Consider the following 25,282-nt stretch of genomic DNA (forward strand, 5'->3'; position numbering starts at 1 on the left):
ATTTCTGGTGTTGGGGCACTTTTCCAAATTGTTACATCATCAGTGAACTGTGATGAGGTTTGGGTCTTTAAGTGGCATATTATTCACATACATGATGAAGAGAACAGGACTAACCACCCTCCTTGAGGAACTCCAGCTTCTGGAGTGAAGAACTCCGAGAAAGTTCCCTTTACGTTTACTCTGGATTTTCTATTTTCCAAAAAGTTAGATAACCAGCGTATTAATAATTCCACGCGGTAGTCCCACTTCATTCATACGGAACCTTAGTCCATTGTGCCATACAGTGTCGAATGCTTTCTCGATATCGAGGAAGCAGGCGACAGTGCATTCTTTTTTATTAAAGCTATTAATTATTGTTTCAATTAATCTAACTAAATGATCTGTTGTTTGTCTATATTTTCTAAGTCCGTTTTGTTCCTCAGGCAATTTTGAAGTAATCTTAAAAAATGTGGAGAGCCTATTACTTATTCGTTCAAGAATTTTACATACACAACTGGTCAGGCTGATTGGTCGATAACTATTTGGTTTATTAGCTGGTTTATCTTCTTTATGAAATATTAATATATTAGCTTTGCTTCTAATTACGTGGGATGTATCCAGAGTATAAAGATAAATTAAAGATAGCTAATAGGTGGTCAAATAGTTTCGGAGTGCCTTTTCTGAGGATAATTGTTTGTATGCCATCATTGCCTGGTGATTTGAGTTCTCGATTGCTTGTTTCAGTATGGAGAGTACGTTTCATTAAGATCAAATAAAAAATACTTTAATTTTAAAAAATGAAAATACCCATTTTTTTCCCTCAAAACATAAATACACCGAATTTTGATTTCTGCTTGTGACATGAAGGGCAAATTGAAAGTTTGGAATGTGGTTACAAACTAACAAGCAACATCGTGGATCTAATCATAACTCGTATCTTTGGAATATGTTTGGCGTTCTCAGCATAAAAATAATGATTTATTGAAGAATAGTTTTAAGTTTTCATTATTCAATTTATTTTGTCATCTGGTAGTTTGTATTGTTTTGGTGTTCTATAGTTCTTTTGAATACATGGGTATATATGTAATGTTAAGAGTTTCCATTAATAATAAAAAATATTAATTTTATTTCTCATTTTAATTATATATATATATATATATATATATATATATCGGTATTTTGAACGGGGAGCATGAAACGAAAAAAAACAACAAAACAACCTGGTCGGTCTTTTATATTCAACGAACCGATATATTTAAACCAGTTTACATTCAATAAAAATAGTCGAGTCTGTATATGGTATGTTACCTTTTGACGTTTCGCAACATTTAAAAAAAACATCTTAATAAATATTAAGACACTTGGGTGGCTGATTTGTGTTATTGTACGAGTTCTTTGGAAGTTAATATTTTATGTGGAGTTTTAAATTAATTTATTTTGGTAGTTAATTGAGTATCGCATTACTTCATCCTGAAAAACAGCTTTAAACATCAAATTATTCACCTTCAAGCTGTCCGAGTAGACGTGTTTAATGGACAAGAAGAAAGACGCCAGTAAAACCAAGGCCACGCTAGATTGTGGCGTTAAAACTACATAAACACTTTTCTTTGTGATGTATTGTGTTTGAAATGAGTGCTAACATTTAATCGTGCACGCCAGAAGTTATTATTATTATTATATATGATAATATTATACACGCGAAAAATATTTGTGTAGGATTACAGAAATTACACTTAGTGGCTACGCGTAAAAATGTATAATATTGAAAGAAACAGTCACTTACTAATATCTGTGGAACACAAAGCGTTTTTTTTTATTAGTATTATTTATATTTTAAACCTTGCATCATCACTGGTGAAGGAAAACAAAACCACGTGCTACGACTGAAGTCCTTGCGAAACTGTTGATAACTTGCCAAGTTTAAGAGGCAACGAAGCCTTATGCTAATAATTTGTTTATTTTTGGTACAGATAGCCTGGTTGATTTGCTCCAGTAAACTCCAAACAACAATTATTTATTATTTAATCTTTGAGAGATTATTATCCAAACTTTCTTACCTAATTTATATTTATTTCTGTTCAGACTTCCTAGTAGACGCAGAATATACGCCTGTGTACATTCATCTGTTCGGATACGACGTTCGTTTATATCTATTTAGAAATAGTTGACTGCGTAGTTAATCATACTTAACTTGTGATAAGTTTTGTTATTCGCGTAGAACACCGTGATTTTTAACATTTATAATTTATTGTTTATATTTTAACTCAACATATTAATCGACATATATTTTCCTAAATTCGCTAAAAGTTCATTAACGTAATTTCACTTGAATTAAAATTTTTGAGGCGACTGGTAATAAAAAATATTGTAATATGAATGGCTGTGAAATTCGCGTTATCTTTCGCGTTGGCTTCATGTTATATATACACTGCTTTCATAAACATGTACTTTGTGAACGCAACGATTTTTTTTTTTTATTTTCTATATTTACAAGTTTTTGAAATATTTTGTTGTTGGAGTTAGTTTATTTCTAGATGCACTGATAATTCTTAATGTGAAGTTCAAACACTAACAACAATTCACTTTAAAATATCATCCGACAATCTCTGGGATTCTTTTCAAATATGTTTTCCTTGTTTCCAACGTCATATATTTAAGAGAAAATAAAATTGAAGTGGATAATATAAACTGTATTTTAAAGTGGTTTCACTTGTAGCTGAAAATATGTGTGTGTGTGTGTAATAAACTCAAATCGTTTTTTTTAAATCAAATTCTCTCTTAGAAACTATTTTGGCTTTTATGTTTTTAAACTATATTTTGTAGTGCTATAATTCAAATAGTAAAGGGTGTTTAAAATCAAAAGTGCATAAAAAGAGGCCCATAAAACACAAGTTCTGAATTTTAAAGTGTTAACTTAGTAACTTTGTCTTAAAGTGAAACATCGGGTATTAATGTTCAGGCTGATTGTATCTTCTTCCTGGTGTTAGTTATTACACATATTCAGTTACTTGATCGATCGGCTATGAAAGTAAATTTATTTTTACAACAGTAACTGTACTACGATTAACATGTATCCATTTGATCAAAATGTGTATATATAGGCCTACACGTTACAACAACGTTCCAGCCTGTAGAAATAAACTTTGTCATCGTTACATAGATTTAAAATGATTTTATCTGAATAAAATCAAAGAATGAATCGAACGAAGGTAGAAACTTAATATACTCAGTAGGAAGGAAAACAATGTTAGACAAGTTGAATACTCGGTAGGAAGGAAAACAATGTTGGACAAGTTGAATACTCAGTAGAAGGAAAACAATGTTAGCCAAGTTGAAGTACTTGTTGAAAATGAGTAGCAAGTCCAAAACGAAATTTTTGTAAAATTATAAGAATGTAAAACTAAATAAAAATACGCCCAAGTAGTACGAAATTTAAATTTAAAAGAACAGTTGCAAGAAAGATGATATGAATAATAATGAACTAATGAAAAACGATGTGGATTTAACATCTAGGTGACTTGAACAGGGATCACAAGTTTGGAGAAATGTTGTGATGACAGCATTGAAAATGTAAAAATTATTTGAATGAAGAAAAGAACATCAGAATAAAATCTGTAGAAAATAGATTTATTAAATGTAAATAATAAACTAGCAAAACCTCTTTCTGAATGAAGTTAGTGGAACGCAATCTACGATACAATAAATAATGAGAGAAAGTTTATTACACCTGTTACCATTTATTTGACACACACCTTTCACCATTAACACTGTCTGAAGAATGCTAGCGAAAGATAGAGAATCAGTTTCTTGAGGAACTAAAAGACTCACTTTAGCATTAGATGAGTCAACACATGTTAGTGACACTGCGCGGTTCATACTTTGGGTTCGATTCTAACTTAGGATTTTCAAGTGAGGGAAGAAATGCTTGGTGTTTGTGGATTACGAGATCGAACATTGGAAAAATTTCTTAATGTCAAAAATTTCAATCTGGATTTTAAAAAACAGTCACAACAGACCACCATGACTGGGGCGAAATTATGATTTGTTTCTCTTTTGAAATAGCATTTCATTGAAAATAATGTGAAGTCCACGCTATCATCTTTTCATTGCATTTTGCATAAGGAAAATGTACGTGCTCAGATGTCTAAAAGTGATGAATTGAAAAATTTGATGGACATTGTTGTAAAAATCGTGAATTATATTAGAAGTTAAAACTCTCTCATCCATTCGCAGTTTGTTGAGTCTTTGAAGAAAAGCAGTGACTGTACTTTTATTGATCTTGCAGATTTTGCAAATGTAAGATGGTTAAGTAGAGGGAAAGTCTTGGAACGAGTTACTTCCTTATTTCTTCAAATAAAGAGTATCTTGTTATCAAAAGTAAAGACTGAAAATTTCCCTCAAATTGAAATTTTGGCAGTGTGATTTGCATTTTCTGGGCGACATGATGGTTCACTTGAATAATTTGAATCCGAAGCTTCAGGGAAGAGGTAAAATAATAAGCGAGCAATCACAGTCTATTCATGAATTTCAATTAAAGCTAAGTCTCATTGCGTAAAATTAAAAAATAATGATTTGACACATCTTGCAAAGTTGAATAGTTTTCTAGAAAATAATGACAATGAATGATCTCTAATAGCTGTAAACTGGATCAAAAATGTAAATCAAGTTTCTCCGAATTTAAAAATTTGAAATTAATAATTGAATTGTTGCATGATCCATTTCAATTTGATTTAGAAAATTTCAGTAAGGAAATTACATCTTTTTTTTGGCTTTTGGATAAGTGTGGATTTGAAGACTAGATGCTCACCTTGCAAAATATAGCACACTATTCTGATAAATGAGTCTTCCAAATTTAAAGATAACAATTTCAGAATTATTTTCCATGTTTGGATCCACATGGATGTGTGAATCAACATTTTCTACACTAGATTTTCTCAAGTCCAGATACATATCTCGGCTTACTGACATAAATTTAGAGGCAGAGCTAAGATGCTCATTGAGCACAGATTTTAAACCAAATTTCAGGAAACTTCTTGATGAAAACCCCATTAATTTTCACATTGAAGGTTAGTTGAAATGCAGTTATTTTGATCAAACTAACATCCTTCAATTTATTTATTTTTTGATACTGTGGCCAACGTTTTTTCATTAGCCAATGGTTGTGGCCACTTATGAAAAATAAGTTGCCCACCCGTGATATATGGTATACGAAAACAGTAGTGTGTTAGCTCACATTATTGAACATTCGAGAATCTCGCATTAGAGTATGTAAACTGACGCACCGAGAGACAGGTTTATACATATATTTTTGCTCGCTATAGTTTGTATACTATAAGCCTCGAAAGCTATAACTGAGATTAATGCTTATTAACCGGAAACTACATACATTTGACCAGGAACGATTGTAGATTCAGAACGCTACTATGGTTCAACTTTCAGAGAATTAACTTTAGATATGAGTATTTCTACAAGAACATTTGATATCTTCATTGGTAAAAAGTGGGCTTGTAAACCGCTTTAAGCCATAAAATAATAGAGCTAGCTAGCATTCCCGTCAAGTGAAGGGTATCTGTGTATCAACATAAAAGTACCTTGTGCCTCGTGGCCTTGGACCATTGATAAAATATTCAGTTCCAGACGGATAGAAGACTGGATTTTGTTTGCGAATTTAAAATTGTTTTTTATATAAACCAATATTTTTAATTATTTGTAATAGCCATTATTATAAACTATATTATAATTTGTATGTTAAAGTATATTTGTTGAAGAAAATTGTGTGGTACAATCTTGCTATCAGTTATCATAAATTTGATACATTCAATTAAAATTTAAAGTTAAAATTTTCGGATACTTAAAATCGTAATACGTTAATATACGTAAAGTAATAAATCGGATAATCGTTCGAGATAAATTATAATACATAACACCTATTGCCACTATCGTCTGTTACTTATTAAAATTTATCTCGGATGAGTCTCCGATTTATGTTACGTAAGCTGTGTATCAATAAAAGTTTAATTTAAAAGGCAAGTGAATGATGATATATATCAACTAAACGTTCCTGGTCAAATATTTGTAGTTTTCTGATTTAATAAGCGTTTATTACAATTACAGCTTTCGAGGCTTATAGTATACTTATCATAACGAACAATATTCTAAAACTGTTTTTTGACGCGTCGATTTATAACCTTAAGGCGAAATTCTCGAAAGTTCACTTGGATGAGCAATATTCGAAGATACGCTGGTGTTTTCGTACAACATGCATTATTGATTCATACACAGGAGAATTTTCTACAAATTTAGACAACATACGAGATTTGGTCTGATGTTAAACAAATGTTAGAAAGAGGAACATTAATAAAACCAGCTTCAGTATTCTCAACTATAATAGACTCGCCAGTGGCAGAACTCGAATATAGAGGCAACGTAACAAATGACTGAGTCGCCCCATTATCACATGAAATACGTATGGGTATGCGATTATCTGTGTCATTTGTTATAGACACAGAACCAACAAATACAAAAGATTTAAATTCCTCCCTAACTACATCAACCTTTTTATAGCTAGACAAATCAATAACATCAGGTGATTCTGATGAAACTACGTTCATTTGTGGACACAAACACACTGGGTGTTGCCTCCTCTTTTTTAAAACTCCAATAACTGGCCGTAACATGACCAGGTTTTACAGAAATGGTAGATTGGTCTTTATGAAGTTTTATCCCATCTGCAATGTGATTTCGAACTAGAGAACTTGGATTTTTTTAAAAAAAGAATCCTGAACTTTATTGAAGTGAACAGATACAGATTTTTGTCGAAATATTAGGAATTTATTTTCATGAAAAGTGGTTTTATGTGTTAGAGTAATTAGGAAGTAGCTGCTATTTCCGACAGAGTGCTTGAACTTTCTTTTCATCCAAGTACGTTTTAAAGATGTTAGTTGTACAGCATTTAAATTCCTTACTTACATTGTTTTAATTTGTCGAAACTATTGCCAGCATGCATATAATTACATCATCCATCAAAATAAACTTCTTTTTATTGACGTATTACATATAGGTTTAGCGATCTTGTTTGTGATAATCTGATCGTTAAGTGATTGTTTGTTTGTTTGTTTTGGAATTTCGCACAAAGCTACTCGAGGGCTATCTGTGCTAGCCGTCCCTAATTTAGCAGTGTAAGACTAGAGGGAAGGCAGCTAGTCATCACCACCCACCGCCAACTCTTGGGCTACTCTTTTACCAACGAATAGTGGGATTGACCGTCACATTATACGCCCCCACGGCTGGGAGGGCGAGCATGTTTAGCGCGACGCGGGCGCGAACCCGCGACCCTCGGATTACGAGTCGCACGCCTTACGCGCTTGGCCATGCCGGGCCTCGTTAAGTGATGAACCTCAGTACTAACTCGTATGCTTTGTAGCTGCTTTAACCATATAGTCTTCGGGAGAGAGAGTAGCACAAGTTTCAGTTGAAACACAATGAATAATAATTCTTCAGTGGGTTATTCCATGGTTTGGGCAACTTTCTCAAAGTGTTCAAAATAATTATCAACTTCATTTTCTTTAAATGGTGGAACTTTAATATATTAATAAGTTCAAAGTTTTCATTTTGCCTTGTTTGATTGAAGTTGACTCTAATCTACATTTTTTTTCAGCCTAATTTCTTTCTAAGTTTTGATACAAGCTTGTTCTTTCTCTTTTTCAGCTTTGATATGAGCTTGTTTTTTTTTCAGCTTCAGTGTGGACTTGTTCAAGTCTGATTTGTCTTATCTTTTTCATTCAACTGTGATTGGCTACTGGAGATGCTAGAAAATAAATGCTTGTAAAGAGCATTCACAACATAGAAAATGAAAATGCTATTTAAATTCCTTTTTTTTCCCTCCCTGTCATTATAAAACAAATATTACAAAGAAAAACGTACAATAGGGCTATAACCCACTGCAGGTATGAAACTAAATGGGAAGGGAAAAACACCAAGACTAAACTTACAAATGTCATTATGTCATTCCTGTGAAGGAGGCTGTTTCCTGCTGTCATTTCCAAAATAATTTGTGGTTATCTAAACAAATGGAACTTTTAATAACATATGTACCAGCATACAAAGTTCTTAAATTGTCATGTAATTGGTATATATTCTTTGTGTTTAAACCCACTGTAACCCTACTTTTTAGTCTATATTTACATCTTTAACTGTGATGTATTTCTAAATCAAGATGTCATCTGCAGTATTTATTTAGATATAAAGAATTTATTTCTTTGCTAATTACATCAACTGTAGTTTATTTACCTATTTATTGTTTCTTCATTTGGTAATGGATTTGAGGTAACTTAAAGTTATAGATAAACATTACTGAAAGTATCATTCAGGAATGATGCAATTGTTAGATCAAATGGTCTGGAAATAGTAACTCCATGAAATAACCCATGGAAAGGTGATGGTTGGATGTTCAATTTTCATGTCAGTCCTTAGCTAACTATCTTGAAGGTATAACATTACCATTAACAAGTAAAGCTTCCACAATACTCTGTAGGCATTATAAAAACAACCATGATAATTCCACAAGACATAATCAGTTTCAGTGTATCCAATACCTTCAAAACTGATACTCTACAAATACCAAGTCAATAGCTTAAATGACAGAACTGTAAGGCACTGTACTCTCTTGATGATTTCTACAATACCAAAACTCACAAACTGCTGTATAAACACAACCAACTTCTAGCATGAAAATGAATACTACCAAAAAGAAGCCAAGCTATGGGCTCACTCCTGTCATTTGGTGATCTACACATGGAGTGTTTCAAAGGTAGAACTTCAGAACTTTTATAAGTCTTGCAATTTGGCTTAGATGTGTTACTGATACACTTTTAGTATGGCCATATACTAAATACAAGAATCGGGAATTCATTAATCATTTGAACAAATAATATTGAGCACTGCAACTCACAGTGGAAAATAGTTTTCCATTACTAGACACAACTGTTACCAAGTCAACTTGTACATCAGCAGTATTTATAAAAACAGACCACACGTATAGCCAGTCCAACAGTGTAAAGGTGAACATCGTGGACAACCTTGTTTTATTGATGATCATTATTTGCATGTACCATCAATGGTGTTTATGGATACCTAGAATATTCAATAAAGAAGTAAATATTTTAGTTTTCTTTGAGACTGTGCAAAGAATATATAAACAGCATGGAATTGTAACAAGTGTGAAAGATGATATTACAATAGAATTTGAAGAGGTTTAATGCATTGAAACTGATCATGATGTCTTGTGAGGCTATTATAGTTGTTTTCATAACCTCTGCAAACAGTCAAGGAAGCTTTATTTGTTAATGGTTATGTTATACATTCAAGATATCTAGCAAAGGGGTCACATGACAATTAAATATACAACCAACAGAATATAACCATGTGTTGATGATTAGTACATACTAAATAAATACTGGATTGTAGTAGATCAGGTGTCAAAATAGGGGATTGAACATATTAGTAATTAATATAAAAAGTATCTAATTAATTATTAAACTAAGCTAATCATATATCCAATTATACAGCAACATTCAGTTTTTATGATGGAAGTGTAAAAGAACTTGTAAGATTAATTGAGTAACTGGTTAATGACCGTGAAGGATATAATTTACAGAAAGTTTTACAACTGTAAAAAGACATTTTACCATGGAAACAGAAACTGCTGTAAGTGTGTGAAATGCGAGTATTACATCCAAGTTTGTGGTGAACTAGTCAAAGAGATGATATTCTAAAGATGAGAATCTACACTAACTGAGATAAATAAGGAATTATTTAATTAACTCTCTGTGTACAGGTTTGACTGACGATTTAACTACCATGTAATCATGAAATTATATAATCTACACTAACGGAGATAAATAATGAATTATTTAATTAACTCTCTGTGTACAGTTTTGACTGACAATTTAACTACCATGTAATCATGAAATTATGTGTACTAAGTATATCATTACAAAGTTTGGTAGGCTTTCAATAAACATCAGATTCTGTTTAAATAATGTTTTAAGTAAAGGTGTGTGTGTATGTGAAATGAGTTGGATTTTGTTTGTTTTAAGTAAAGGTGTGTGTGTGTGTAAAATGAGTTGGATTTTGTTTTAAGTAAAGGTGTGTGTGTATGTGAAATGAGTTGGATTTTGTTTTAAGTAAAGGTGTGTGTGTATGTGAAATGAGTTGGATTTTGTTTTAAGTAAAGGTGTGTGTGTATGTGAAATGAGTTGGATTTTGTTTTAAGTAAAGGTGTGTGTATGTCAAACGAGTTGGATTTTGTTTTAAGTAAAGGTGTGTGTGTGTGTGAAATGAGTTGGATTTTGTTTTAAGTAAAGGTGTGTGTGTGTGTGAAAATAGAGTTGGATTTTGTTTTAAAGTAAAGGTGTGTGTGTGTATATGTGAAATGAGTTGGATTTTGTTTTAAGTAAAGGTGTGTGTGTGTATGTGAAATGAGTTGGATTTTGTTTTAAGTAAAGGTGTGTGTGTGTATGTGAAATGAGTTGGATTTTGTTTTAAGTAAAGGTGTGTGTGTGTATGTGAAATGAGTTGGATTTTGTTTTAAGTAAAGGTGTGTGTGTGTGTGTGAAATGAGTTGGATTTTGTTTTAAGTAAAGGTGTGTGTGTGTGTGTGTGTGAAATGAGTTGGATTTTGTTTTAAGTAAAGGTGTGTGTGTGTGTGTGTGTGAAATGAGTTGGATTTTGTTTTAAGTAAAGGTGTGTGTGTTAAAATAGTTGGATTTTGTTTTAAGTAAAGGTGTGTGTGTGTGAAAATAGTTGGATTTTGTTTCAGTAAAGATGTGTGTGTGTGAAATGAGTTGGATTCAAAATCTTCTTAGTTTTGGTGGAAACTGATTTATAGGTTAAGAACACAAGTATTTATACATTATTATTATTATATTATTATTTATATATTCTCTAGAACTTTCTAAATGAATATCACAGGTGTCTTGTTTTGTTTTTTCTTCCAAAATTCTGTGTTTTAACTCTTAACACCTCTACCCTAACATTAACTGTGAAAAATTAGCAATGTTGAGTCAAATGGAAAATTGAAGAGTACAAACAAAAACAAAGCAACATAAACTTACTGTGTTGTAATAGTGTTGCACAAACAAAAACAAAGCAACATAAACTTACTGTGTTGTAATAGTGTTGCACAAACAAAAACAAAGCAACATAAACTTACTGTTTTGTAATAGTGTTGCACAAACAAAAACAAAGCAACATAAACTTACTGTTTTGTAATAGTGTTGCACGAACAAAAACAAAGCAACATAAACTTACTGTGTTGTAATAGTGTTGCACGAACAAAAACAAAGCAACATAAACTTACTGTGTTGTAATAGTGTTGCACGAACAAAAACAAAGCAACATAAACTTACTGTGTTGTAATAGTGTTGCACAAACAAAAACAAAGCAACATAAACTTACTGTGTTGTAATAGTGTTGCACAAACAAAAACAAAGCAACATAAACTTACTGTTTTGTAATAGTGTTGCACGAACAAAAACAAAGCAACATAAACTTACTGTGTTGTAATAGTGTTGCTTGCAGAACAAAAACAAAGCAACATAAACTTACTGTTTTGTAATAGTGTTGCAATTAACAAAAAACAAAGCAACATAAACTTACTGTTTTGTAATAGTGTTGCACGAACAAAAACAAAGCAACATAAACTTACTGTTTTGTAATAGTGTTGCACGAACAAAAACAAAGCAACATAAACTTACTGTTTTGTAATAGTGTTGCACGAACAAAAACAAAGCAACATAAACTTACTGTTTTGTAATAGTGTTGGTGTTTCAGAATTTATTTATTTTGTTTCAGATATGCAATTTAGAACAAAAAATATTTTTACCCTAAAAATACCTTTCTAACTAGCCTATAAATTGGAAAAAACATCTTTTAGCTTGTACAGCCAAACTTATAAAGGATAGACAATGAAAATGAGGCTCTATATATCTAAACCTTGCACATGAACCCTCTTTTTCTATTGTTCTATTGGTCATAAATAATGTGATAGCAAATGTTAGGGAAAACTATTTTATTTTATTTGGAAGACAATATGTGACAGGAGGGTGTGGTAAGTGGATGTGACTTTGTCTATATTTTAGCAGAGGAAGGAAATTAGAGGCATTAATGTACATTGCAACTTAGCAGTATGTACATGGTTTCCAAAAATGAAATATACCAAAAATAAAGTTGAATAGCTTTATTGTTATTGGAGATGACAACAAAACTTGAATATAATAAAGATAGTAAGCTTGTAAGTTTTAATTTTAATAATTAATGGACTTCTACATGCCTTCCATCGTTTATTATAATTAATCTAATTCTGCATTCACTTTCTGAGAAAACATTTTCCTACACAGCAGTATGGATGAATGAGACAACATCACAAATCCAATATTTCAGTTCTTCAAGGTCTTTACAGCAGTATGGATGAATGAGACAACATCACAAGTCCAATGTTTCAGTTCTTCAAGGTCTTTTGATTTCTTATGGTAAACTTTTGTTTTCAAATAGCCATTTGATAGGTTTTTCACTACCAATCTAACCCTCTCAAAAAGATGTAGGAGTTGTGAAGTAAATAACTCTTGAAGCATGTGTAGGTTTGAATGTGAAGTAAATAACTCTTGAAGCATGTGTAGGTATGAATGTGAAGTAAATAACTCTTGAAGCATGTGTAGGTTTGAATGTGAAGTAAATAACTCTTGAAGCATGTGTAGGTTTGAATGTGAAGTAAATAACTCTTGAAGCATGTGCAGGTTTGAATGTGAAGTAAATAACTCTTGAAGCATGTGTAGGTTTGAATGTGAAGTAAATAACTCTTGAAGCATGTGTAGGTATGAATGTGAAGTAAATAACTCTTGAAGCATGTGTAGGTTTGAATGTGAAGTAAATAACTCTTGAAGCATGTGTAGGTATGAATGTGAAGTAAATAACTCTTGAAGCATGTGTAGGTATGAATGTGAAGTAAATAACTTGAAGCATGTGTAGGTATGAATGTGAAGTAAATAACTCTTGAAGCATGTGTTGGTTTGAATGTGAAGTAAATAACTCTTGAAGCATGTGTTGGTTTGAATGTGAAGTAAATAACTCTTGAAGCATGTGTTGGTTTGAATGTGAAGTAAATAACTCTTGAAGCATGTGTAGGTATGAATGTGAAGTAAATAACTCTTGAAGCATGTGTAGGTATGAATGTGAAGTAAATAACTCTTGAAGCATGTGTAGGTATGAATGTGAAGTAAATAACTCTTGAAGCATGTGTTGGTTTGAATGTGAAGTAAATAACTCTTGAAGCATGTGTTGGTTTGAATGTGAAGTAAATAACTCTTGAAGCATGTGTTGGTTTGAATGTGAAGTAAATAACTCTTGAAGCATGTGTAGGTTTGAATGTGAAGTAAACAACTCTTGAAGCATGTGTAGGTATGAATGTGAAGTAAATAACTTTTGAAGGATGTGTAGGTATGAATTTGTAGTAACAATTTGTTCTTCAAAGAAATAAAAACAAAACAAAAATTAATGTAATGAAAACAAAACTTCCAAACCTACTAGTTGGATTCACTATTTTGTTGTTATCTCAAATAATAACAGTTATTAAAGTTTATTTTTGGTGTAATTTTTATCTTGCGCCCAGTATAAGTGTGTAACTTGTGCCAAACGTGAAACATCAGAAGGGGGGTAGAAAGAAAATTTAAAACAAACAACTTGAAGTGAAGTGTTGTATGATACAAATAAGTGATGATTTAGAATATAAACATTTCCATTTTATGTTAAAAGTTAACTTCTGTAATATTAAACTTTAATTAAAACTTTTTTAAAGTCAAGTGTATTGACATATATCAATTATAGCATTATTCAATTAAGTTTTAAACCCCCGTACCTCATGTCTCATCAGTAAGTATTGTGACTTATAGTGTTAAATAAATCAATACCATTGTGGATACAGCACAGAAAGCATATTGTGCAGCTTAACAATGAACAGATTTTGAAAGTAACTGTAAACAAAGTCATTGTTTGTACGTAAGGTTAAGAACATCAGTGAGTTGGTAATAAAAGGTCGGAAGTTTCCTCCAGAAATAAAACAATAGGATGAATAGATGCAAGTAATCCTAATGTTCAAGTAATAGGAAGGGTGGAGGTTACTTTCACAGTGGGAAGTTTCTTTACTCAACATTGTGCATTGGAATTAATATTGAGGAAGAATACATTGTGTGGATAGACTTTTAAGTGGAAGCACAAATGTAAAATTATACTTTGTTTTAACCAGAAAACTCCTGTGTGCTATGTGACAGTTACACCACTGAAGGTATGACTTTTGAGGTTAGTAAGCGTTGAAGAACAAGAGGATGATGACATCCAATCTAAACTTTGAGATCCAGAGAGTCGGATGGTACAACCAAAAGGGCATCTGTCAGAATCCTCTTTGGAAGTATGTTAGCTAGAAAATGAGCATATTGTTGGATTCAGGGAAGACTTCACCAGAAACAAGTTAACTTGCTGGTATGGATACTAACACTTTTATTAATAAGCAGAGAACAACATTGAGACCTTTCTAGGTCATCTTCAAGTTAACAAAGAGTTCTCTGCTTATTAATAAAAGTGTTAATACCCATACCAGCTGTTCTGAGATATATTTTTTATTTCAAGTGGGTTTCTCATCATCAAAAAGTTGACATTCTGAAGGGCCCAAGGTTCTTGTCAAGATCACATCATGAGTATTGCTAAGAATGTAGTTACCAATTGATTTCTTAGTGACACACAAGTTCCCCCATTTTCATACCTTAAGCCACAGAAAACCTTTAAGGTGACTGGGCCGTTTAGAACAGTAAATGAGTAAAAAAGGAAGATTTTATCATTTAGAACTTTTCTTACAGAACTGTATTTTATGAAAATGATGATTTAATTATTGTAATTTCTATACTTATGAACATTTATATTATTAATCATTAAAAATAACTTTATTGTAAGTTTAAATTTTATAAGTTCAGTGTACCATTATTAATTTTTTTATAATAGGATTATTCAAGGGATTTCACAATCCAGGGAAGGGATAGTACTTTAGGCTGTTTGTTTTTTTCTTAACATAGACATTTGTTTTGTTTATGCTAGCAGGAATGTTTAATGTAATGTGATGAATGTCTGTCTGTCTTAGTGACTAGAACATGTTCTGTATTTTCACTTTTGGGTTACTAGAACATTTGAGCCTCTAAACATTATTTGAACAATGATTTTATGAGAATAAGTGAGACTGATAATTGTTTGAGTCTGTTACAGTGGTTGGTTGATGCATCAATTTTTGTGAATATTGAGTTTGTGTTTTGACAAAGAAACACAGGTGTCAAGTTAAGCTTGTTATTACTGTATTTAAGTGTAGAAGTTGCAGTAATAAGAAATGCATTCGTTGTCATTGACTACACTTTGGATTAATTTCATTGAATAATCCACAATAATATAAATATTTCCTTTTGAAGTTAAGAAATTAAATCTTACTGTGTGTGTTTTTTTGTTGTTGTTTTTTTTATAGCAGAGCCACATTGGGGTATCTGCTGAGTCCATTGAGGGGAATTGAACCCCTGATTTTAGTATTGCAAATCCGTAGACTAACCACTGTACCAGTGGGTAACTGTATAATATTAAAACTTGGATTCAAACTATGTATTTCAATGATAATAAAGTTACTTGATTAAATTTGGAAACCTCTTCATTATAAGTCTAATGGTTTATAATGATACAAACCAAGTTTTGATAGAAAAAGTTACAACTTAAAGGTTTAGGACTATCTATTTTGAGAGAGTTCAAGTGATCCTTCTTAACACAGCAGTGGAAATCACAAATTAAAGTAAGAAAACAAATGTCAATAGAAAAGATCCTCCACATTAGTTAAATAAAAAAATTAATTTCAACCAGATTCTTACAAAATAAAGATTTTAAAATCTCAAAGTTAATTTAAAAGCTTCAAGTAGGAATATCTTCAAGTGTGAATATCTTATTTTTAAATTATCACTATTAACTTCAGTCTTTATAATATACTTTGTATCTTACTATCTTGTAGTGTTCCCTATTTTAGCAATCTGATATTAGTGTTCATTCTGTTTATACTGTTCTGTTCAGTGAAAGAATAATGTGATGTGTAGACAGTTAAATTTGTTTTTCTAGCAGCTGTTAACATTAAAGTCTTGCTAAATGAGCAACAATAAAAATACAGTTGTTGCAAGGACTGAAATACTCTGTAATCGTGTACAAAACTTCTCCATTATTTTAAAACGTAAGCTTACCTATGTTTTTCTTTTATATTTTTTCTTAAACAAAATAAAATGTAAATATATAATTGAAACCTAAATATATTTTATTCTGTAGATTCCATTCAATACTTTGTTACATGATGAGCTTGCTAGAGTTTCCTTCTTCAGACATTATGATCAGATTTTGGAAGTGTGTCAGTTTTATATTTTAGTTCTCTAGTTTCCAAGGTTTGCAACAGAATGATCTTTAGTTTTCATCTGATGCTGTATCTTGATAAAAGTTGGTTACTGTTAACACTGGTTTTTTGTTTGCCTGAAAGATTCTTATTTTATATGTATTAATACATGAAACTCTAAAGATATATACTTTTTGTTTTTAAGTTGTATTTAAACTTGTCTAGCAAGATAAAATAAACATTCCATGAAAGTTCATTCATAGATAATGACTCCAAGCATATTTAAGACAATTCTTTATCATTTCACATTAAGGTGGAACTAATAAATAACTATAAATACTCTGGGACACATTTATTTTGTACATACTTGTTTACTTGCCACTTTGATTTTTTCTCAATTCTTCTGAAATTAAACACTAATGTGGAAAGAATTGTTCATTAAAACAGGTTACTAGTCACATTACTATTTGAGTAAATTTAGTCATATATAAGGTTTTAGCATAAGCAGTTCTGATTGCTTATGACCATTCTCAAAATACAACACAAATAAGATACTTAAATGCTGATAACACACAATGACGTAAACGGCCTCGTAACTCCATTCTGAGCTGCTTGTTTAGGTAATATTTAAATAAGGTGAAGTTAATGATACAAGTATAGTATATTGAAAGGGTCCTTTTCTCTCTCTCTCTCTCTCAGAAATGTCAGATGTACAGAGCACAAAATATATTAACTTGTATTAAATAAATAGTGATTATTGTTACCAGATAACAATGTATCAGTGCTCATTTTGAAAATGTGTAAGACTTAATATGGTTGTAGCATGTTCTGTAATTATCTGGTAAATATTATGTCAAGTCAATTAATTTTTTGATAGTGTTTGCTACAGCTATATTCACTTTGATGCAAGGTGTAGGCTTAAATTAACAAAAGCACTTCTCAACATAAACTTCTGAAAGTGATATAGGCCTATTGCATAAAAAATGTTTAATGAAAATGTACCTGGCCGATAACAAACCTAGCTTACTGATTAACTTTACCAGTCAGTTTTCTCTTAATCAATAATTACCTTTCACTTTGAATTATAATCACTATAAAATAACTTCTCAATAAATACTTCACTAATATTTTACTCCTACTTGTAACAACGTACCTATATCTAGATAGTGATAGAAGTATCCCAATTTTAATCTCTTGTGCTTTGTAGCTAACATCTAAGAACATTAGAAAGATAGCTTACAACAGTATAATACAACTAACCATTGAATAGTTAGTTTTGTTAACATGATAATCAATCACTTTTTGGTATGAACAAAATAACGTAATGTGTAGGGACAACAAGAAGCCTGTTCATCCATCTAGGCTGTCCAGTTCTCTAAGAAAAAATAAAAGTTAACAAGAGAGAAAAAATAAACCCAACTCTTATCATTCCTATATTTATCAAGCTTTTTTTTTAATTCATTTAAATTGACAACCTCCACAACATCTGAAGGTAACCCATTTCATAGGCCCTCTTTAAAAACTAAAATTGTCTTAGCTGAAGACTACTTTGTCTATGTATTTCTGTCCTCTAGTTCTCACTGTTAAGTATGAAATATGTTGCATCAGTATTATCAATTATCAATTCAATTCAATTATTATCAATTCCTTTTACAGCCATAAATACTTCAATCAAATCCCTTCTAATTCATCTTTTTTTCAACAAACAACAGTTTTCAAGATATTAGTATCTCCTCATATTACAACCCCTCAATACCAGGTACCATTTTGGTAAACTTCAACAAAAAACAGTTTTCAAGATATTAGTCTCTCCTCATGTGACAACCCCTCAATACCAGGTACCATTTTGGTAAACTTCAACAAAAAACAGTTTTCAAGATATTAGTATCTCCTCATATTACAACCCCTCAAAACCAGGTACCATTTTGGTAAACTTCAACAAAAAACAGTTTTAAAGATATTAGTATCTCCTCATATTACAACCCCTCAATACCAGGTACCATTTTGGTAAACTTCAACAAAAAACAGTTTTCAAGATATTAGTCTCTCCTCATGTGACAACCCCTCAATACCAGGTACCATTTTGGTAAACTTCAACAAAAAACAGTTTTCAAGATATTAGTATCTCCTCATATTACATCCCCACAATACAAGGTACCATTTTGGTAAACTTCAACAAAAAGCAGTTTTCAAGATATTAGTATCTCCTCATATTACAACCCCTTAAAACCAGGTACCATTTTGGTAAACTTCAACAAAAAACAGTTTTAAAGATATTAGTATCTCCTCATGTGACAACCCCTCAATACCAGGTACCATTTTGGTAAACTTCAACAAGAAACCGTTTTAAAGATATTAGTATCTCCTCATGTGACAACCCCTCAATACCAGGTACCATTTTGGTAAACTTCAACAAGAAACAGTTTTAAAGATATTAGTATCTCCTCATATTACAACCCCTCAAAACCAGGTACCATTTTGGTAAACTTCAACAAAAAACAGTTTTAAAGATATTAGTATCTCCTCATGTGACAACCCCTCAATACCAGGTACCATTTTGGTAAACTTCAACAAGAAACAGTTTTAAAGATATTAGTATCTCCTCATATTACAACCCCTCAAAACCAGGTACCATTTTGGTAAACTTCAACAAAAAACAGTTTTAAAGATATTAGTATCATATGACAACCCCTCAATAGCAGGTACCATATTGGTAAACTTCCTCTGGACCATTTCCAATAATTCCATTTTTATGTTTTTCCTAAAGTAAGGTGTCCAAGACTGAACACAATACTCCAAATGTGGCCTAAACAGTGACCTATACAATTAAATTGTAATCTCTCTTATATTCAGTGTTTCTGTAGATACAACCTAAAATGCTATTTGCTATATCACTACCAACAGCAAACTGCTTGTATGGCTTAAGAGACAGATCAACCATAACACAGAGATCATTTTTGTTTCATGACACTATTAAGGTTATCCTTATCCAAATTAAATTCAAATTTTGATAGCCCACAACCAGTATCTTACATTTATTATAATTAAAACCCATTTGCCATTTATTTGTCAAACTCACTAAATGATGTAAATCTTTTTGTAAATCACCACCATCCTCTTCACAGCTAGCAACACCCAAGACCTTAGTATCAGTTGCAAATTTGAGTAATTTATTGACTATTCTTGGTGTAAATCAAGAAGAACAATGACTCTAAGACTGACCCCTGAGGAAACCCACTTGTATAAAAAAAATATTTACTTCTCAGTGTTTTAGTGAAAACATCTCTGGATCATCTTAGAAACTGAAGTATTTACAGTATAACAATTCTTTAGTCATTATTCACCAGGGTTAGTTTTATTTTTTTCAGAATTAAAAGTATAGTACTTTTAATATGGTTGTGTTATATAATCAGCTTTCTAGTTTGAGCTACTAGGTTGTTAATTATCTGTATAAGAACTTCATACTTCCTTACATGGAGAGAAGTTTTCATATTTTTTTCTAATTGTAAAGAGTTTGAGCCCCTCTCTCCCTCCAAGTTGTTCAACAGTTAGTTGTGGTACAAAAATTGGGGTTTTACATTTATGATGGGGGCAAATACAAACCACTGTATAGCTTTATACTCAACAACAAATACAAACCACTGTATAGCTTTATGCTGAACAACAAATACAAACCACTGTATAGCTTTATACTCAACAACAAATACAAACCACTGTATAGCTTTATGCTGAACAACAAATACAAACCACTGTATAGCTTTATACTCAACAACAAATACAAACCACTGTATAGCTTTATACTCAACAACAAATACAAACCACTGTATAGCTTTATACTGAACAATAAATACAAACCACTGTATAGCTTTATACTCAACAACAAATACAAACCACTGTATAGCTTTATAATCAACAACAAATACAAACCACTGTATACCTTTATACTGAACAACAAATACAAACCACTGTATAGCTTTATACTCAACAACAAATACAAACCACTGTATAGCTTTATACTGAACAACAAATACAAACCGCTGTATAGCTTTATACTCAACAACAAATACAAACCTATGTATAGCTTTATACTCAACAACAAATACAAACCTATGTATAGCTTTATACTCAACAACAAATACAAACCTATGTATAGCTTTATACTCAACAACAAATACAAACCTATGTATAGCTTTATACTGAACAACAAATACAAACCACTGTATAGCTTTATACTCAACAACAAATACAAACCACTGTATATCTTTATACTCAACAACAAATACAAACCACTGTATATCTTTATACTCAACAACAAATACAAACCACTGTATAGCTTTATACTCAACAATAAATACAAACCACTGTATAGCTTTATACTCAACAACAAATACAAACCACTGTATAGCTTTATACTGAACAACAAATACAAACCACTGTATAGCTTTATACTGAACAACAAATACAAACCACTGTATAGCTTTATACTCAACAACAAATACAAACCACTGTATAGCTTTACACTCAACAACAAATACAAACCACTGTATGAGCTTTATGCTGGACAACAAATACAAACCACTGTATGAGCTTTATACTGAACAACAAATACAAACCACTGTATAGCTTTATACTGAACAACAAATACAAACCACTGTATAGCTTTACACTCAACAACAAATACAAACCACTGTATAGCTTTATACTGAACAACAAATACAAACCACTGTATAGCTTTATACTGAACAACAAATACAAACCACTGTATAGCTTTATACTCAACAACAAATACAAACCACTGTATAGCTTTATACTCAACAACAAATACAAACCACTGTATAGCTTTACACTCAACAACAAATACAAACCACTGTATAGCTTTATACTCAACAACAAATACAAACCACTGTATAGCTTTACACTCAACAACAAATACAAACCACTGTATAGCTTTACACTCAACAACAAATACAAACCACTGTATAGCTTTACACTCAACAACAAATACAAACCACTGTATAGCTTTACACTCAACAACAAATACAAACCACTGTATAGCTTTATACTCAACAACAAATACAAACCACTGTATAGCTTTATACTCAACAACAAATACAAACCACTGTATAGCTTTATACTCAACAACAAATACAAACCACTGTATAGCTTTATACTCAACAACAAATACAAACCACTGTATAGCTTTATACTCAACAACAAATACAAACCACTGTATAGCTTTATACTCAACAACAAATACAAACCACTGTATAGCTTTATACTCAACAACAAATACAAACCACTGTATAGCTTTATACTCAACAATAAATACAAACCACTGTATAGCTTTATACTCAACAACAAATACAAACCACTGTATAGCTTTATACTCAACAACAAATACAAACCACTGTATAGCTTTACACTCAACAACAAATACAAACCACTGTATAGCTTTACACTCAACAACAAAAACTAAATGGTGGGGAAATAGGCTAATCTTCATTTATAGAATCTTCATGTGTGAAAAGTATTTGTTTTTAAAAACATGCATAACAGTGCTTGAATTATTTGTAGCTTGTCTCTGGACAGTGATGGAAACACTGAGAATAGTGACAGTGACTCTGAAGACAGTAACACAGTTACCAGCAACATTGATTTTCAGAAGAAAAGAGGTAAGTCTTTAGTGATGGAAACACTGAGAATAGTGACAGTGACTCTGAAGACATTAACACAGTTACCAATAACATTGATTTTCAGAAGAAAAGAGGCAAGTCTTTAGTGATGGAAACACTGAGAATAGTGACAGTGACTCTGAAGACAGTAACACAGTTACCAGCAACATTGATTTTCAGAAGAAAAGAGGTAAGTCTTTAGTGATGGAAACACTGAGAATAGTGACAGTGACTCTGAAGACAGTAACACAGTTACCAGCAACATTGATTTTCAGAAGAAAAGAGGTAAGTCTTTAGTGATGGAAACACTGAGAATAGTGACAGTGACTCTGAAGACATTAACACAGTTACCAATAACATTGATTTTCAGAAGAAAAGAGGCAAGTCTTTAGTGATGGAAACACTGAGAATAGTGACAGTGACTCTGAAGACATTAACACAGTTACCAATAACATTGATTTTCAGAAGAAAAGAGGTAAGTCTTTATTGATGGAAACACTGAGAATAGTGACAGTGACTCTGAAGACATTAACACAGTTACCAATAACATTGATTTTCAGAAGAAAAGAGGCAAGTCTTTAGTGATGGAAACACTGAGAATAGTGACAGTGACTCTGAAGACATTAACACAGTTACCAATAACATTGATTTTCAGAAGAAAAGAGGTAAGTCTTTATTGATGGAAACACTGAGAATAGTGACAGTGACTCTGAAGACAGTAACACAGTTACCAGTAACATTGATTTTCAGAAGAAAAGAGGTAAGTCTTTATTGATGGAAACACTGAGAATAGTGACAGTGATTCTCAGAAAAGAGGTAAGTCTTTAGTGATGGAAACACTGAGAATAGTGACAGTAGACAATAGTGACTGAAGACATTAACACAGTTACCAGCAACATTGATTTTCAGAAGAAAAGAGGTAAGTCTTTAGTGATGGAAACACTGAGAATAGTGACAGTGATTCTCAGAAAAGAGGTAAGTCTTTATTGATGGAAACACTGAGAATAGTGACAGTGACTCTGAAGACAGTAACACAGTTACCAGCAACATTGATTTTCAGAAGAAAAGAGGTAAGTCTTTGTGAATGACAGTATCAATCAATAACACGATACTTCTCTGAGAAACCCAACTTTGAATTGGAAATAGAGTAAACGGACAGTTTATCTACATAACCACTAACTTCACACTTGTGTGTGTGCTCACTGTGCCTTCTTTGTAAGAGTGACATCCAAGCTGGAATTAGATTGACAACCTCCAGTCTCTATAATAACGTTTTTGTTACTACCCCTACTAAACTAATTTATTACGTCTGACATCAAGACTAGAGATATATCTGGTTTAACTATCTTTAAGTATGAACCATGAATCTGCAGCTAGGTGGAAATATTACTTATCAATCAAGCACTTTCTGGTGCTTAGAGTGCTCAACCTGTAATCCATGGGTTTGTAATAGGTGGAAATATTACTTATCAATCAAGCACTTTCTGGTGCTTAGAGTGCTCGACCTGTAATCCATGGGTTTGTAATAGGTGGAAATATTACTTATCAATCAAGCACTTTCTGGTGCTTAGAGTGCTCGACCTGTAATCCATGGGTTTGTAATAGGTGGAAATATTACTTATCAATCAAGCACTTTGTGGTACTTAAGAGTGCTCGACCTGTAATCCATGGGTTTGTAATAGGTGGAAATATTACTTATCAATCAAGCACTTTCTGGTGCTTAGAGTGCTCGACCTGTAATCCATGGGTTTGTAATAGGTGGAAATATTACTTATCAATCAAGCACTTTCTGGTGCTTAGAGTGCTCGACCTGTAATCCATGGGTTTGTAATAGGTGGAAATATTACTTATCAATCAAGCACTTTGTGGTACTTAAGAGTGCTCGACCTGTAATCCATGGGTTTGTAATAGGTGGAAATATTACTTATCAATCAAGCACTTTCTGGTGCTTAGAGTGCTCGATCTGTAATCCATGGGTTTGTAATAGGTGGAAATATTACTTATCAATCAAGCACTTTCTGGTGCTTAGAGTGCTCGACCTGTAATCCATGGGTTTGTAATAGGTGGAAATATTACTTATCAATCAAGCACTTTCTGGTGCTCAGAGTGCTCGACCTGTAATCCATGGGTTTGTAATAGGTGGAAATATTACTTATCAATCAAGCACTTTCTGGTGCTTAGAGTGCTCGACCTGTAATCCATGGGTTTGTAATAGGTGGAAATATTACTTATCAATCAAGCACTTTCTGGTGCTCAGAGTGCTCGACCTGTAATCCATGGGTTTGTAATAGGTGGAAATATTACTTATCAATCAAGCACTTTCTGGTGCTTAGAGTGCTCGACCTGTAATCCATGGGTTTGAATACCCATCGCTAGCATGCTTGTCTTTTCAGTTGTGGGAACATTATAATGTGAAGAGCAATCCATTATTCATTGGTAAAAGAGCAGCCCAAGAGTTGGCAGTAGGTGATATTAACTAGCTACCTTCCCTATAGTCTATCACTTTTAAATTAGGAACAGTCAGCACAAATAGCCCTTCAGTAGCTTTGTGTAAAGTTAAAAACAAAGAAACAAATCAACCAGGTCTTGAACCTAATGCTTTTCTTTACCAACAGTTTAATATAAAATGAAAAAATAAGTGTGTATGAACATCATCCAGAGATTATTTTTACAAATGTATATCAAATAAATCGGTAACTGAACTCTAAGTCTCTTACAATATTTAATATAGAAAGGTAAAAGTTTAATTTAAAATATATTAAATTTAATTAAAATGAAACAGGATAAATGGAATATTATGTTAATTAGAAGTACTTGTAGTTAGATAGTGATAAAATAAAGGCTTTTAAAACATGTTAATATTGAGTACTGGTAATGGTAAGACAAAGGTTTTTAAACCATGTTAATATTGAGTACTGGTAATGGTAAGACAAAGGTTTTTAAACCATGTTAATATTGAGTACTGGTAATGGTAAGACAAAGGTTTTTAAAACATGTTAATATTGAGTACTGGTAATGGAAAGACAAAGGTTTTTAAAACATGTTAATATTGAGTACTGGTAATGGTAAGACAAAGGTTTTTAAAACATGTTAATATTGAGTACTGGTGGTGGTGGTAAAACAAAGGTTTTTAAAAGACGTTAATATTGAGTACTGGTAATGGTAAAACAAAGGTTTTTAA

The 25,282-nt window shown here is 31.9% G+C and overlaps 1 protein-coding gene across 3 annotated transcripts in view; it reads left to right on the forward strand.

The window, feature by feature from the left end:
* The window catches only part of LOC143230101 (F-box only protein 25-like), a 73,790-nt gene that overhangs the window by 8,530 nt on the left and 39,978 nt on the right, over positions 1 to 25,282 (forward strand). Inside the window, exons 2-3 of one of the 3 annotated variants that reach the window (XM_076463148.1) lie at positions 14,279 to 14,440; positions 22,004 to 22,101. In XM_076463148.1, the coding sequence (XP_076319263.1) occupies positions 14,358 to 14,440; positions 22,004 to 22,101 (181 nt within the window). In that variant the 5' untranslated portion in view covers positions 14,279 to 14,357. Of the gene's footprint in view, positions 1 to 14,278; positions 14,441 to 22,003; positions 22,102 to 23,076; positions 23,172 to 25,282 lie in introns of those variants that run through there. The other 2 variants (XM_076463147.1, XM_076463149.1) reach the window with 2 other exon arrangements.

The sequence above is a fragment of the Tachypleus tridentatus genome, chromosome 10 (assembly GCF_004210375.1).
Source record: "Tachypleus tridentatus isolate NWPU-2018 chromosome 10, ASM421037v1, whole genome shotgun sequence".
In the NCBI taxonomy this organism is placed as follows: Eukaryota; Metazoa; Arthropoda; class Merostomata; order Xiphosura; family Limulidae; genus Tachypleus; species Tachypleus tridentatus.